This window comes from Phyllobates terribilis, unplaced genomic scaffold, assembly GCF_046119375.1.
Source record: "Phyllobates terribilis strain yellow unplaced genomic scaffold, ASM4611937v1 Scaffold_4__5_contigs__length_816908805, whole genome shotgun sequence".
Classification (NCBI taxonomy): domain Eukaryota; kingdom Metazoa; phylum Chordata; class Amphibia; order Anura; family Dendrobatidae; genus Phyllobates; species Phyllobates terribilis.
Window position 1 is genome coordinate 698,723,423 of NW_027362764.1, and position 15,167 is coordinate 698,738,589.

At 38.8% G+C, this 15,167-nt stretch overlaps 1 protein-coding gene across 4 annotated transcripts in view; it reads right to left on the reverse strand.

Moving 5' to 3' along the window:
• TRIQK (triple QxxK/R motif containing) overlaps window positions 1-15,167 on the reverse strand; it is a 147,679-nt gene that overhangs the window by 74,551 nt on the left and 57,961 nt on the right. For all 4 annotated transcript variants that reach the window (XM_073676768.1, XM_073676769.1, XM_073676767.1 and 1 more), the window contains one exon: window positions 2,161-2,229. In XM_073676768.1, the coding sequence (XP_073532869.1) occupies window positions 2,161-2,221 (61 nt within the window). In that variant the 5' untranslated portion in view covers window positions 2,222-2,229. The remainder of the gene's footprint in view (window positions 1-2,160; window positions 2,230-15,167) is intronic.

Sequence of the window (15,167 nt, forward strand, 5' to 3'; positions counted from 1 at the left end):
AAAATTCTTATCACTAAAATGTAAAATCTAACAGCGGCTTGTGGAAGTTCTATTAAAGTAGGATGACAATTAAAAATCTTAAAAACCCCTCTACTGTTAAAGTTAAAAATATACAATTATGGCAGCAGTAGAAGAGAGCCTACTCTCTTCCCTAGTGAATAAACATGGTCAGACATGGAAAGGTTTTGTTAGGGATTTAGGGGGTTAGTATTTTCACAAATACTTTTGGATGGTCAGTCACCTCCCCAGTACTACTGGATCTCCAGTTTTTAACCAAAGCGTTAAACAAATCATACTGTATCTTAGTAAATTAGAATTTAAGCGATTAGTAGAGATAAAAGAATAAATTCACAAGACTCTGACCCATCAGCTACATCAGTAATCTGTGACCAATGGACAAAAACTCCGCAAAACTCCTCTTATATCCTGGCAATCTCAGCTCTTCTTTTGACAAGCTGGACTGGCGTGAGATCATGTGTCCATCACGCTACCATATTGGCGTCACGCCAGCTCGGGTAATAAAAAGAGTTGGGAATGCCGGGAGGTAAGAGAAGATTTGCAGGGCTCACGACCAGCAGTCACAGATTAACCTGGCCAATGGACCAGAGACCTCAAAATCGAAACTCCCATCTCTTTTACCATGAAATTTGGTGGTCACTTCTTTGTTATCAATTTCCTTTCTTGGTCAATATGTTACAACAGTAAGTAGTTTAGATTTTGAAGTGACAAACTACAATTACTCTGAAAATAAGTGACCAATATGGCTGCTTACAGTTGTCACATTTGTAAAAATATCTGGAACATCAAGCTAAAAAAGGAAAAATAAATAAAAATTTACACAAATTGGCAAACAGTGGCTACTAGTCGAACTTCTTACCAATAATATAGATTTTGGGTGAAAGTCCAATAAAATTGCAAAAAAAAAAAAAAAAAGAGGTTAATGGTAAATGGAACCAACAACCAGGTTTTTCCCATATAAAGTAGGGCTAGTACCTGTAAGCCCTATGTGACAGCATATTAGAATGCTGTTTATGACCCCAACGCGCTCTGAATAAAAAACAAAAAAAATAGCTTTTATTATACTCCCCTATAGGTCAGTCCGGTCCAATGGGCGTCGTTGGTCTTGCTCCAGCGCCTCCTCTCTTCTTGCTTTGTATGGAATCTACAGATTCTGCCCTGCCAAAAGGAGGAGCAAAGTACTGCAATGCACATGCACAGAGAAAGGCCAAAGCGCGCATGCGCACTACAATTCTTTACTCTGCCCACGGCAGGGCAGAGAGAGGTGCGCCTGTGCAGGAGCGCGATGCCGAGGACACCGTGTAGATTACGTAGAATGCGTCATCCACCAGAAGCAAAAAGGAGAGGAGGTGCCGGATCGAGAGCAGCGACACCCACTGGACTGGACCGACCCATAGGCCAGTATAATGAAAGCTATTTTTTGTTTTATGCCGAGCGCATTGGGGACATATAGATCATATTATACAGCATTTTAGATCAGGGCGTACAGGTGCTAGCATTACTTTATAAGGGAAAAATATGGTGACAGGTTACCTTTAACATATTAAAACCAAGAGAGAAATGCAGAGATATTAGCTATATCAATTCCTAAAAGGATCCATCATCCAAATAACATTCCCAGAGATGTCAGGCAATTTTTTCATCCTTTAAGACAGATTCTGTTTAGTTAGAAATTCTGTAAAGGGAGAAGAAATAAATCTCTTGCTTTTCCTTGGTCTTAAGAGAATTGTTTGAAGGTTTAGGCAAGACTGCAGGTCACAAAAAAAATTGACTGCATAATGTATTTGTTTTCCTGGATGTGAACTCTTCACAGGGGCCTCTTTCATCTATGGAACAATAAACAGCTCTGATGAGCAGAGTTCAGAAAACAGCAATCTTTAACAATATGGTAAAATATTGCCGAATTTCTACATTGATGATAATTGCCTCCATATACACATATGCTTGGGGGCAATTCCCTTTTGATGAGGGCCTGTCATTTTTTTGCCCCTTGATTAAATAAACATAGTTGAATGGCACAGCTTTCTAGAGAATATTAAAAATTACTTTTACCCCTTTTTTTATTTTTATAAAACGCTCTATTGAGATTAAAACCTTTAAAGGGGTTGTGTCAGCTAACATTCCTACAATAAAAGGACTTACCAATTTGCTTACGATATTGCTCAACCGGCACTTTTGTTGCTGAAGCGTCCTTTCGGCCCATTTTTCCCACTGTAACAAAAAGTAAAAAGTATATTGAGTGAATATAAAGCATAACCAGGCAGGGGCATCGGCTTCCAAAACCTGTCCACAGGTTGTGTCTAATATTCCAATTTAGGTTCATTCACTCCATTAGGAGTGCAATAGCATTTTTTTTTTTTTTTTTTAGGCAAGAGTGAATTTAGGTGTGCAAAATTGACAGTTTTGAGATGGAAGGAGAAGTAATAGCCATTTCCAGATATAACGTAACAGGCAATACTTGTTTGTTGTATAATGCAGGTATACAGTATGCAACAGCGGAGAAACAGGCGGAACAGGGCATTTCTTTTATGTAACAACTAATATTAATTGTAAAACAAGTATTATATGGTAACAATTTCTTTACAATGTTTGACAGTAAAATAAGCAGGAAATCACATAACAGAATAAATGATCAGAATACACTAGAATTCAGGGGCTGGTAGTTTAACATCATCTACTGGAGGGAAGGGGAACTATATTAACTATACCAGGCAAGGGGCAGTCTTTTAAAGCTTTGGCAATACTCTGTTCCTATCACAACTCGCTGCTCGCTTTCCCCGTAACTCTGTATCCACTTTCGCGATGCAGCTCTGGCGTCTGCTGGTCCCCGTCTGACTACTGTTTTTCCCTTTTTCTGTGCCCAGTACCATATGTCTCTGTAAGAGGCAATGACTCATCTCATGCGTCCTTCTTGGTCGCCGACCCGCCCGTGAATCTCCGATCGGACACCCGGAGCTTCTGTGACGTCCTGTCACTGGCTCACACGTCTGAGAACCGTGCAACCGCAACCTGCTCCCGTTCTGTCAACCGATGTCACGACCGATGTCTCACATTCGCTCTGCCATCACCATTGCGGTCTATGGTCCCAGTCACAGCATACGTCTAGACCCAGTTTTGGGGGGAATTTTAGGACTTATGCCCCGACGGGGACACAGATCGCAATGTGAAAGCACCCTTACAGTTATATATACATTGAGAACTATAATTGAAGACGGGAGACAATGATGTTATTACATGCAACACATCTGCCTTCTTCACGGCTCTTCATAAAGGAGTTCTCCAGGAATAATAAAGTAAGTAAATGAAATATTCTAAATTAATTCCTAAATATCTTTAACCTCTTAGTGAGCCAATTTTGGCCTTCATGACAAAATCCTATTTTTCAATTCTGACATGCGTCATCATATTTGGTAAGAAAGTTGGAATATTTCCACATGATCAAGAAATTCTGAGAATGTTTTTTGTTGTTCATATCAGATTGTATCTAAAGGGAATCTGTCAGCAGGTTTTTGCTATGTAATCTGAGGATCGCATGAGGCAGGGGTTAAATCACAGAATTCAACTAATGTGTCACATGTCCGACTGTGTGGTTTTATTTACTTACACTGAAGGTTTTATAACTTTGTGATTATTATTGTCTGGACTACAGAAGAGCATACCTGGTAGTCTGGCTCCGCCCCCTTCTGTGATAAGCAGCTCACTGTCTATAGCTATGCATATAAGGAGCCTTGTGTGGATGGGGTTTGCTTTCTCAGCTCTGCTACATTTCTAAATCTAAAAACTGTGTGTGAGAACGGCTGCACCAAGTAAACTAAGTTATACATCAGGATCTCTTTGCTTTTGCAGCAGCTGCTCATCTGAAAGCAGCATGCTGTAGGCAAACAAGATTTTAAGTTGAATTTAGGGGTCCCTTTATACTAACCACCCCTTTATAAAATCAATTGTCAGGTCAAATCTAGAATATGGGATCCAGTTTTGTGCATTTTAACCCCTTCGCAACCCTGGAATTTTCTGTTTTTTGCTCCCCCTGTTCCCAGAGCCATAGCGTTTTTATTTTTTGATCAATATGGCCGTGTGAGGGCTTATTTTTTGCGGGACGAGTTGTAATTTTGAAAGACATTACTGGTTTTACCATATCGTGTACGGTAAAAAGGGAAAAAAATTCCAAGTGCGGTGAAATTGCAAAAAAAAGTGCAATACCACAGTTTTTTTTTTTTTTTTTTACCACGTTCACTGAATGCTCAAACTAACCTGTCATTATTATTCTCCAGGTCATTACGAGTTCGTAGACACCAAACATGTATAGGTTCTTTTTTATTTAAGCGGTGAAAAAAAAATCCAAAGTTTGCAAAAAAAAAAAAGAAAAGGCGCTATTTTCCAACACCTGTAGGGTCTCCATTTTTCGGGATCTGGGGCCGGGTGAGGACTTATTTTTTGCGCGCTGAGCTGAAGTTTTCATTGATACCATTTTGGGGTAGATCCGATGTTTTGATCGCCCGTTATTGCATTTTATTGAAATGTTGCGGCGACCAAAAAACGTAATTTTGGCGGTTAGAATTTTTTTCTCATTACGACGTTTACCGATCAGATTAATTTTTTTTTTATATATTGATAGATCTGACGATTCTGAAAGCGGCGATACCGAATATGTGTGTGTTTTTTTTTATTATTTTATTTTGAATGGGGCGAAAGGGGGATGATTTAAACTTTTATATATTTTTAAAAACATTTTTTTTTACACTTTTTGCTTGCTTCTATAGTCTCCATAGGAGACTAGAAGCAGCACTTGTCTGATCGTCTCTGTAACAGAGGTGATCAGCAGATCACCTCTATGTAGTAGAAATGCTCCTGTGCTATGAGCGCCGACCACTAGGTGGCGCTCATAGCGAGCAGTACATGACAACCACTGGAGTCTGCTGCAGACCCAGAGTTGTCATGCCCACGCATTGGTGACCTGCGATCACGTGACGGGGTCACCGATGGGTGGGGTAAGTAACGTGCTTCCGGCGCGGCAATGTTAAATGCCGCTGTCAGAGATTGACAGCGGCATTTAACATGTTAACAGCCGCGAGTGGATTACGATTCCACCCGCGGCTGTTGCGGGCACATGTCAGCTGTAATAATCAGCTGACATGTGCCCGGTTCAGTGCGGGCTCAGCGCCGGAGCCCTCACTGAACCGGGGATTACAGCCTGGTGTGTACTAATACGTCCCAGGCTGTAAAGGGGTTAAAAAGGATATTCAGAAGTTAGAGTCAGTTCAAAAGGCGGCAACTAGATTATTACAAGTGATGGAGGCCTCTCATATGATGAGAGGTTTGAAGAGTTGTGCTTGTTTAGTTTAGAAAAAAAGAAGCCTCAGAGGAGATCTCATTTATATGTATAAATATATGTGGGGTCAGTACAAAGGACTGGCAGATGACTTATTCCTCCCCAAGACCATACTAAGGACCAGGGGCACTCACTATGGGTGGAAGAAAGGTGATTCCAGCAGCTAAACAGGAAAGGGTTCTTTACAGTCAGAGCAGTCAGGCTGTGGAATGCCGACCACAAGAGGTAGTGATGGCCGACACTAGAACAGCCTTTATAAAAGGGCTGGATGATTTCCTCAGTACATAACATTGTGGGTTATAGATAATTTAGTGACAAAATGTATATTTGGTGGAGAAAGGTTGAACTTGATGGACCTCGGTCTTTTTTTCAACCTAAGTAACTATGAGGTAGTAAAAACTTGCTAACCGATTCTTTAATGTTAGTGGTAAGTGGTAGGTTGAGGTTTTCCATTAATGTAAATTTCTGAAATTTGACAAAGACTCAGATAAATTAGCAATTTTCAAGTTCTGCCTTGTAAAAAATAAATAAATAAATATAATTTTTCGCTAATTTATATCAGCATCATTTTTCAACCATTTGGAAATGACAAACCTCTGTGAATTTGTCCACATGTATAGTGACCATTTTGGCCCCAGAATTGTTTTCCAAAAATAACAAAAAGAAAACCCATTATGATCTTTTATGAAGGCTGGCCACGAGCTGGTGGTCACAGGAGGTTCACAATGACAGGCACAGGGGTCATCAGCAGACCCCCGGCTGTCATGACAAGACATTGGCGCCCCGCAATCACGTGACAGGGGGACCAGATGAGCGGAATGAATGATGCTCTTCCGGCCGGAGCATGTTAAATCCTGTGGTCAGTGGTTGAAGCACCATTCCAGGGCTGTTAGAGGAACTTGATGGCTGATTAAATCAGCCACCAATTGCGGGAAAAGATGTGGGACACAATGTATAGTGAAGGGGTTAAAAAATAATTACTACATTATTTTGACAACTATATGCAGCCAGATTCATTAAGACTGGCGATTTGTAGGACAGTCTTAATGAGGGGCGCACAGGAGTAAGATGCATCTTAAATTTATTAAGAGGGGCACTCCACCTAATGAATTAGGCGTATCTCATCACTGGCATGTGCCTCCGTCCTCCTTGCCAAAGTAGATTTCTGGCTTGGGTTACACTACTAAAGTGGCATAACTTTTGAAGAGTTTGCTGAGCGGGCAATGCCATGTCCTGCACCCACTGACGGATCTGGCGTAAAAACACCAAAAGTGGCAACATTTTTTAAATTTGGCAAAAACACTTTGATGAATCGGGGTCATTCTATGTTATTTTGTAAACAAACAGATCATTGTTTAGTTTTCCTTTATTGCTTTTACGTTTAAGCCCATCAAGACCAAACAATTTTTTCTCCCCCCCCCCCCCGCCATTGTTTTTTTCCCTTTCTTTCTTTGAAGAGCCATAACTTTATTTTTCCGCCGATCAGGCCGTATTATAGCTTTTATTTATTTTTTTTTTTTTTGGGGGGGGGTGAAGAGTTGTAGAATAAAATTATCCTCTGTATCACAGAGAATACACTTGAGAAAATCTTTAAATCCTCCTTTAAAGATATCGACCCCGCATGCATTAAATTAAAAGTATAATTGATTACAGAATAATGAAGTAGTTGCAAAATATATTAGCTCTAAATACAATAATTGTTGAGGCAACATACAATGAAAGTCTTAATTAATTTTACATAAACTAAAAATAAAAACTATTTACCCATTTAAAGAATAATCGCATTTTTTTTTTTTTTTTTTTAAGATGAAATATTTTAAGGAAACTTTATTTAATGGTTTTATAAAAATGCGGCGAAGTGAACATAATTATAACAGTGCCGCGTGAGGTTAAAGGAGGAGGATTTGAGTAGCTCTTCTGAGACTCAGACGATTGCTCATGTTGCCTGCTGAATAATCCCATTAACTGCCACTGGCAATGTCTGATAACCATTTATTACAAAATGTCGCTACTGAAAGAATCTTAAGACTATAATTTTAGCCCTGCCAATAAAATGCTTCCAAGTGGGTGATGACAGTATTTCTTTTATTATTTTTTTTTTTATACAAATGTATATCTGTTACACTAGCTACTTAACCCAAAATCAGCAGCCTTGTTCATCGGCAACCATCATGCTGTCAGGATCTGAAACATCTGACACCGATAAAATGCTGTGACTTCTCTTTGTTCTTCAAAGCTATGTAGCAATCATCATTCATTTTTACAGCTTTGACGGTTGGATAACAAAAAAAAAAATTATAAAAAAATAAAAAAAATCCCAAAAGATTCCAACCGAGACATCAGCACAAACAGTCACAATGCCTAATAAGCCGGCTATTTGCATAAAAGATCAGACACACTTCTGAGTGTGCAATGATAGATGGAGAAATGGAGATTAGATTCTCATGTACAAAATCAAGATTGTTTTCACAATGCCCATCCTTGGGGAACGTGGCTCATCACCTAACCTCAGAAAGAACGTCGGCTTCCCCGAGGAGGACGCTTGTCACTGAAACTTAAACGAGAATATGGATTAGGCTGAGATGATGTTTATTACTTATTAATCCTTCTGTTGGAGCGGATGCAAGTTACTATACTGGATTAAATATCTTAGGCAAAAGACGCAGGAAATTGTTTATAACCCCTGAAAAAAAAAAAAAAAAAAAAAAAATTATATAATATATATATATATATATATATATATATATATATATATATATATATATATATATATATATATATATATATATATATATATATATATATATATATACACACACACACGCATAGTAATATTACACTTTTATACCTTAGGGCATTTTATGCTCTGCTCAGCCTTTTAAAACACAATGCTAATAAAGATTCCATCTACATGAATTACCTGGCTAAGTGTGTGATATATTATTTAGAATAATATATTATAATAACAACTGTAATAGTAGTAAAGGCCAAAATGTACTTTGCTTTTTACTAGGGTGTTTTATTCCTTCTATTCATGTAACATGCAGTCGCACTCCATACATAATATAAATTATCACCATCATACAGTAGGATATTTAATGTTACACTTTGTGCAGATTTTCACCTTGACCTAATTTATATGAAAACTATTGTACATAAAATATCATTAAAGATTCAAAAGAAATGCAGCAAATAAAAAACGTATAAAAAAAAGTAAGTATACAGTTGTCTAAATGAAGAAGAGGGAAGGCAAAAAAGAAAGAGCAGAGAGCTGGATGGTGGGCCGCTATAGGACAGGCGAGAGGCGAGGAGAGCATTAATTTTTTTTAGTTTTGTTTTTTTTCCTCTTTGGTGCTTTCTGCCATTCTGCTGAACTGAACAACTAATCACCGTTGGGGTTGGAGGTATTAAAAGCACAATTTCTATTTTCAGAAATTGAAAAAAAAAAAAAAAAAAAAAACACAAGTAAAAATAAAATACAGGATAGAACGAATTTTTTTAAAAAAAAAAAAAAAGTCAAAATGATGCTTACAATTTATTAGTGTATAAGAAATATATTAAAATATTGTCATTAACAGCAGATGACGGAATAAGTCTTTTTGTAACATATTTGGACAGTGAATGTAAGCATACAGTTATCTCACTGCTAGTAAAAGTGTAGTCAACTTTGTTTTTCAATATAGGGAATATTGGGGGGGGGAATCCACTCACCACATGGATAATAATAATAAAAACATATAGATATAAACAGAAATAAAAGATAATTGTTGTGGCCGGTTACAAACCCCCAGTCGGTGTCCTCCACTACTGTATGAAGATCTGTTCACGTTGGGTGAACCTTCTGCATACGATTTGTCACCGTAACCTTTTTAAAATGTTTAAATTACTTATTTAGTAAAGGATATTGCCCGATAATGAGACGTGCCAAATGTGTCTATTTTAATACTGCTCAGAGGAAATACAGCTACTGTTGGCTGCGTTACTTGAATGAAGACTTCATTTGTTTTTTTCCTGTTTTAGTTTTACAGTCCTACCAGTCCTGCTGTGAACATATGTGACGGATGGAATTAAAAACACATCTTTTATTATATTGTACTGCCTTTGACTCCCTGTCAAATGAACAATTTGACTAGAAAATAAATGTCAATTAAATAATAAGTCATTCTGCCGCCGGTACATGAGACAGTGGAAAATTAGCAGCCTGAACTGTGGGACGCAGACAAAAAAAAAAAAAGAAAGAAGACAAATAACTGCAAATAAACAATATTCTTGGCAAGAGCAGTTTAGAATGTCATTTGATATTATAGGGGAAAAACGGATAATTATGTACTGTAGATGCTGTACTGATCACAGCTATGTATATAACATTACATTTTAATAAACATATAGAAGTGAGTTTTTCATCTACCGTGTTACAATCTTCAGGTATCAAAAAGTTGCAAAATTTGTTGCAAGTGGCATTAGAAAAAAAATTTTGCTTCTTCTGCCCTGACTTTTTTTTTTTTTTTTTTTTTAAATGGCTGGTGTGGATTTTATTTTTATGGTGCATAAACAGCCCAAAAGATGAGCCATATTTATTATAAGGCATAACCCTTTAAATAAATTTGGCACACCTTCTCCAGCGGGCTATATTTCAATACTAAAAGGTTGAAATCATATTAAATAATCATACATTGTAAGAGAGTCATGTAAAATAATGCACTGTGGCCAAAGTAATCTTATTGCTGCATATACATTAAATGGAAAAGTACTTGGGATTACAGAACAGGAGAAGGACTTGGGTATTCTGGTTACAAGTAAGTTGAGCAGCAGCACTCAATGTCAAGCAGCAGCCGCAAAAGCAAACAAGATTTAGCGATAAAAATCCTACGATCCCATTATTGTTACCCCTCTATAAATCACTCTTAAGTACATATCTAGAATATGGGATACTACTTTGGTCTCCACATTTTAGAAAGGGTATTGGGAAGTTTGAATCAGTTCAAAAGAGGGCAACAAAATTATTACATGGGAAGGAAGGCCTCTCATATGATGACAGGTTGGAAAAGTTAGGCTTGTTTAGCATAGGAAAAAAAAAGGATCTCATTTATATGGAGAGAAAGAGGGAAAAAGAGGAGAGGAGGAGGACGAGGACAAGAGAACGAGAAATGAGACACACACATACACACACTTTGGTTTGACAGCCCCCTAGCCCTTAATACAACCATTTTACAGCATCAAAGTTCGGGTTCCCATTGACTTCTATTGGGTTGGGTTCAACCAAACTTTGGACTAGAGTTCGCTCGAACATCCACAGGTAAGCTCATCCCCAATTACTAGATAGACAACCAAGTCAGGGTATACTGTATAAAAGTAATTACTGAACAAGACAAGCCATCCAACTAATACACCACTAATGGCAGGGTTGCTATGATGGCCATAAGGACTCCTACTCATTTGAGAGAAAAACGGATGAGTGAAATCCGATAAAAAATTGGATTGCACTCTAACCAATGTTAATCTATGAGTTATAGCTCATCTGCGATTTTTTTCTAAGCTGAAATCAGAGTGAGAAAAAAATTGCAGCATACTGCATATTGTCGAGTATATCAGATGAGCCTCGCCAATACAAGTCAATGAGTGCGAGAGTAAAAACGGACGGCATACTGACCATTCGTGTGCCATCTGACTTTTACGGATACATTAAAGTTCAGTAGCATAGAACACTGTAAATGGTCCTGTAAATGATTGCAGATTAGTTGCAGAGAAAAAAAAAATGCTTTGTGTATGGATGTCATATGGATGCTAGGTGTGAAAAATCAAACAAAACAAAACAGCCTAAAAAGTGAACATAATGCACAGCAATCTCAAAACGAAATTGCTGTGCACATATTCATTCTTTTGGTACTTCGTTTAAATCGCTTCATGGTTTCCGAACCCAGAAACGGTGAAAAGTAGTTCATTGTTCCAAACGAAACCACCCATTCTATATAGTTGAAAACATAGGAACAGATGGTGGAGACAAAGCCGCCACAAAAAAACAGCGGCAAAACAAACAGCAAAGCCACTTCAGGACCAGCTGGCTTTCTCCTAAAGCAGCTTCATCTAGGAAATCATCAGCAGCTCCACCAGTACTTTAAAGACGTGCCTACATACCGTTATGGTGCATTAAGTATAGATTTTTTTTTTTCCCCTCTATCCGTGAAATGTTCCCGGTGTCATTGGCTGAAGCACAACCCCAAAGCATGATTGATCCATCCCCATGCTTAATGGTTGGCAAGATGTTCTTTTCCTGAAATTCTATGCCCTTTTTTCTCCACACATACCTTTGATCATTGTTGCTAAAAAGAGTTCTATTTTAACCTCATCGGTCCACAGGACTTGTTTCCAAAATGCATCAGGCTTGTTTAGATGTACAGTAGAGACCAAAACTTTGGACACACCTTCTCATTTAAAGATTTTTCTGTATTTTCATGACTATGAAAATTGTACATTCACACTGAAGGCATCAAAACTATGAATTACCACATGTGGAATTACATACTTAACAAAAAAGTGTGAAACTGAAAATATGTCTTATATTCTAGGTTCTTCAAAGTAGCCACCTTTTGCTTTGATGACTGCTTTGCACACTCTTGGCATTCTCTTGATCAGCTTCAAGAGGTAGTCACCAGAAAAGGTCTTCCAACAATCTTGAAGGATTTCCCAGAGATGCTTAGCACTTATTGGCCCCTTTGCCTTCACTCTGCGGTCCAGCTCACCCCAAACCATCTCGATTGGGTTCAGGTCTGGTGACTGTGGAGGTCAGGTCATCTGGCCTAGCACCCCATCACTCTCCTTCCTGGTCAAATAGCCCTTACACAGCCTGGAGGTGTGTTTGGTGTCATTGTCCTGTTGAAAAATGAATGATGGTCCAACTAAACGCAAATAGGATGGAATAGCATGCCGCTGCAAGATGCTGTCGTAGCCATGCTGGTTCAGTATGCCTTCAATTTTGAATAAATCCCCAACAGTGTCACCAGCAAAGCACCCCCACACCATCACACCTCCTCCTCCATGCTTCACGGTGGGAACCAGGCATGTAGAGTACATCCATTCACCTTTTCTGCGTCGCACAAAGACACGGTGGTTGAAACCAAAGATCTCAAATTTGGACTCATCAGATCAAAGCACAGATTTCCACTGGTCTAATGTCCATTCCTTGTGTTCTTTAGCCCAAACAAGTCTCTTCTGCTTGCTACCTGTCCTTAGCAGTGGTTTCTTAGCAGCTATTTTACCATGAAGGCCTGCTGCACAAAGTCTCCTCTTAACAGTTGTTGAAGAGATGTGTCTGCTGCTATAACTCTGTGGGGCATTGACCTGGTCTCTAATCTGAGCTGCTGTTAACCTGCGATTTCGGAGGCTGGTGACTCAGATAAACTTATCCTCAGAAGCAGAGATGACTCTTGGTCTTCCTTTCCTGTGGCGGTCCTCATGTGAGCCAGTTTCTTTGTAGCGTCTGATGGTTTTTGCAACTGCACTTGGGGACACTTTCAAAGTTTTCCCCATTTTTTTCACTGACTGACCTTCATTTCTTAAAGTAATGATATCCACTCATTTTTCTTTATTTAGCTGCTTTTTTCTTGCCATAATACAAATTCTAACAGTCTATTCAGTGGGACTATCAGCTGTGTATCCACCAGACTTCTGCACAACACAACTGATGGTCCCAACCCCATTTATAAGGCAAGAAATCCCACTTACTAAACCTGACAGGGCTAACCTGTGAAGTGAAAACCATTTCCGGTGACTACCTCTTGAAGCTCATCAAGAGAATGCCAAGAGTGTGCAAAGCAGTCATCAAAGCAAAAGGTGGCTACTTTGAAGAACCTAGAATATAAGACATATTTTCAGTTTCACACTTTTTTGTTAAGTATGTAATTCCACATGTGGTAATTCATAGTTTTGATGCCTTCAGTGTGAATGTACAATTTTCATAGTCATGAAAATACAGAAAAAACATTAAATGAGAAGGTGTGTCCAAACTTTTGGTCTGTACTGTACTTTTACATACTTCTGAAGTTGAATCTTATGGTGAGGACACAGGAGAAGTTTTCTTCTGATGATTCTTCCATCCAAGTCATATTTGTGCAGGTGTCTCTGAACAGTAGAACAATGTACCACAACTCCAGAGTCTGCCAAATGTTTTTGAAGGTCTTTTGCAGTCAAGCGGGGGTTCTGATTTGCTTCTCTAGCAATCCTACTAGCAGCTCTCACTGAAATTTTGCTTGGTATTTCAGACTTTATATTGACCTCCACTGTTCCTGGTAACTGCCATTTCTTAATTACATTTCGAACTGCTGAAAGGGCAACTTGAAAATGCTTTTCTAACCTTCTTAGCCTTCTCCTGCTAGGCAGCAGCTTATAAGAACCCATGGCTGCTGTTTTTTGGCACAATGTTAAAAGGAGGCTGCGTTTTTATAAAGCTGGGAAATTTGCATCACTTGGCCTTTCCCAACGATGATAGTGAACAAGCCATAACCCTAACAGGCTAATTAAGATCTGAAACCTTGATCAAAATTATTTCAGCAAGCAAATCTCCAAATACAAAGGAAATGGGTCATCTTTAACTTCAGGCCTTTTAAAAATCATTTTCATCTTCAACTTGCTTAACTGTTCATAACAACAGTGATTTTGACCAGGGTGCCCATACTTGCGCTCAATGCACAATGGGGAAGGGGGGAAACTCAAATTGGTAGGGTCTGACAGCTAGGACAGACCTGCACTGATCATATATTTATCACTTATTCTGCTTATTTTGTAGATAGGAGGAGATACATGTTAATGGGATAACCCCTGTAGGTTTTGTTTGGAAGAACAGGTAAGCCTAAATTCGCAAAATATACTGTATTTTTAGGATTATAAGACATTTTTTTCCCCAAAACAAATTTGGGGGGAAAAATAGAGGTGAGTCTTAGAATCCAAATTGTAGCTGCGATGGAGAGGGGTCCCAGGGTCGCTGCTCCAGGAAGCTTCAGGTGGCGGCAGAGGCATGAGTAGGGTGATGCTGGGGGCCCCAGGCTGGTAGGATGGGGTGTTCGGCGGTGCGGGGGCTTCGCTTACATTTTGTGAAAGCCCGGAGCCCTGCACCTTCTACACTCATGCCGCCACCGAACACACCATCCTACCAGCCAGGGGTTCACAGCATCTCCTGCCTCAGCCAACTTCATGCAGCAGTGACCTTGCCACCTGGAACCCCGCCCCACAGTCATTGCCCACTAGGTAAGCTACCTTAAAAGCGTATTATAACATGCACCACCATTCTATTAAAATAATTTTTTTTCTTATTTTCCTCCCAAAATTTGACGTGCGTCTTATAAACCGATGAACCTTATAATCCGCAAAACACGATACATAGGACTTCTAAAAGAGGTGAAAACAATTTTTAGCAGTATACAGTAGGATTTTGCCACAGCTGGAATATTCCACAAGACCACACATCTTGTTCTGCACCCTGGTTAATTAGCTCTGCCATAAGGACATTGTGCAATGAAATGAGGAATGTGGGGATTCAGAATCCGCCCTGCAAAAAAGGTCCAAAGTACGATCAAAGACGAGATATGGATTCAGTTTATTTAGTCAAACGCGTTTCAAGGTTTTCAAACCGCTTCATCAGGACAAAACCACAATCAATAAGAACATTGTGTGAATCTGAATCACCATTCATAGAATTTCTTGAGTAGAATCAGTTATTGTGCATCAATAATATTAAAGGGGTTTTCCACTTTTTTTTTTTTTTTTTTAAAAAGTGGCCCCCAAGTGAAAGCACTCATGAATAAAAAAAAAATAAAATGATAAAATA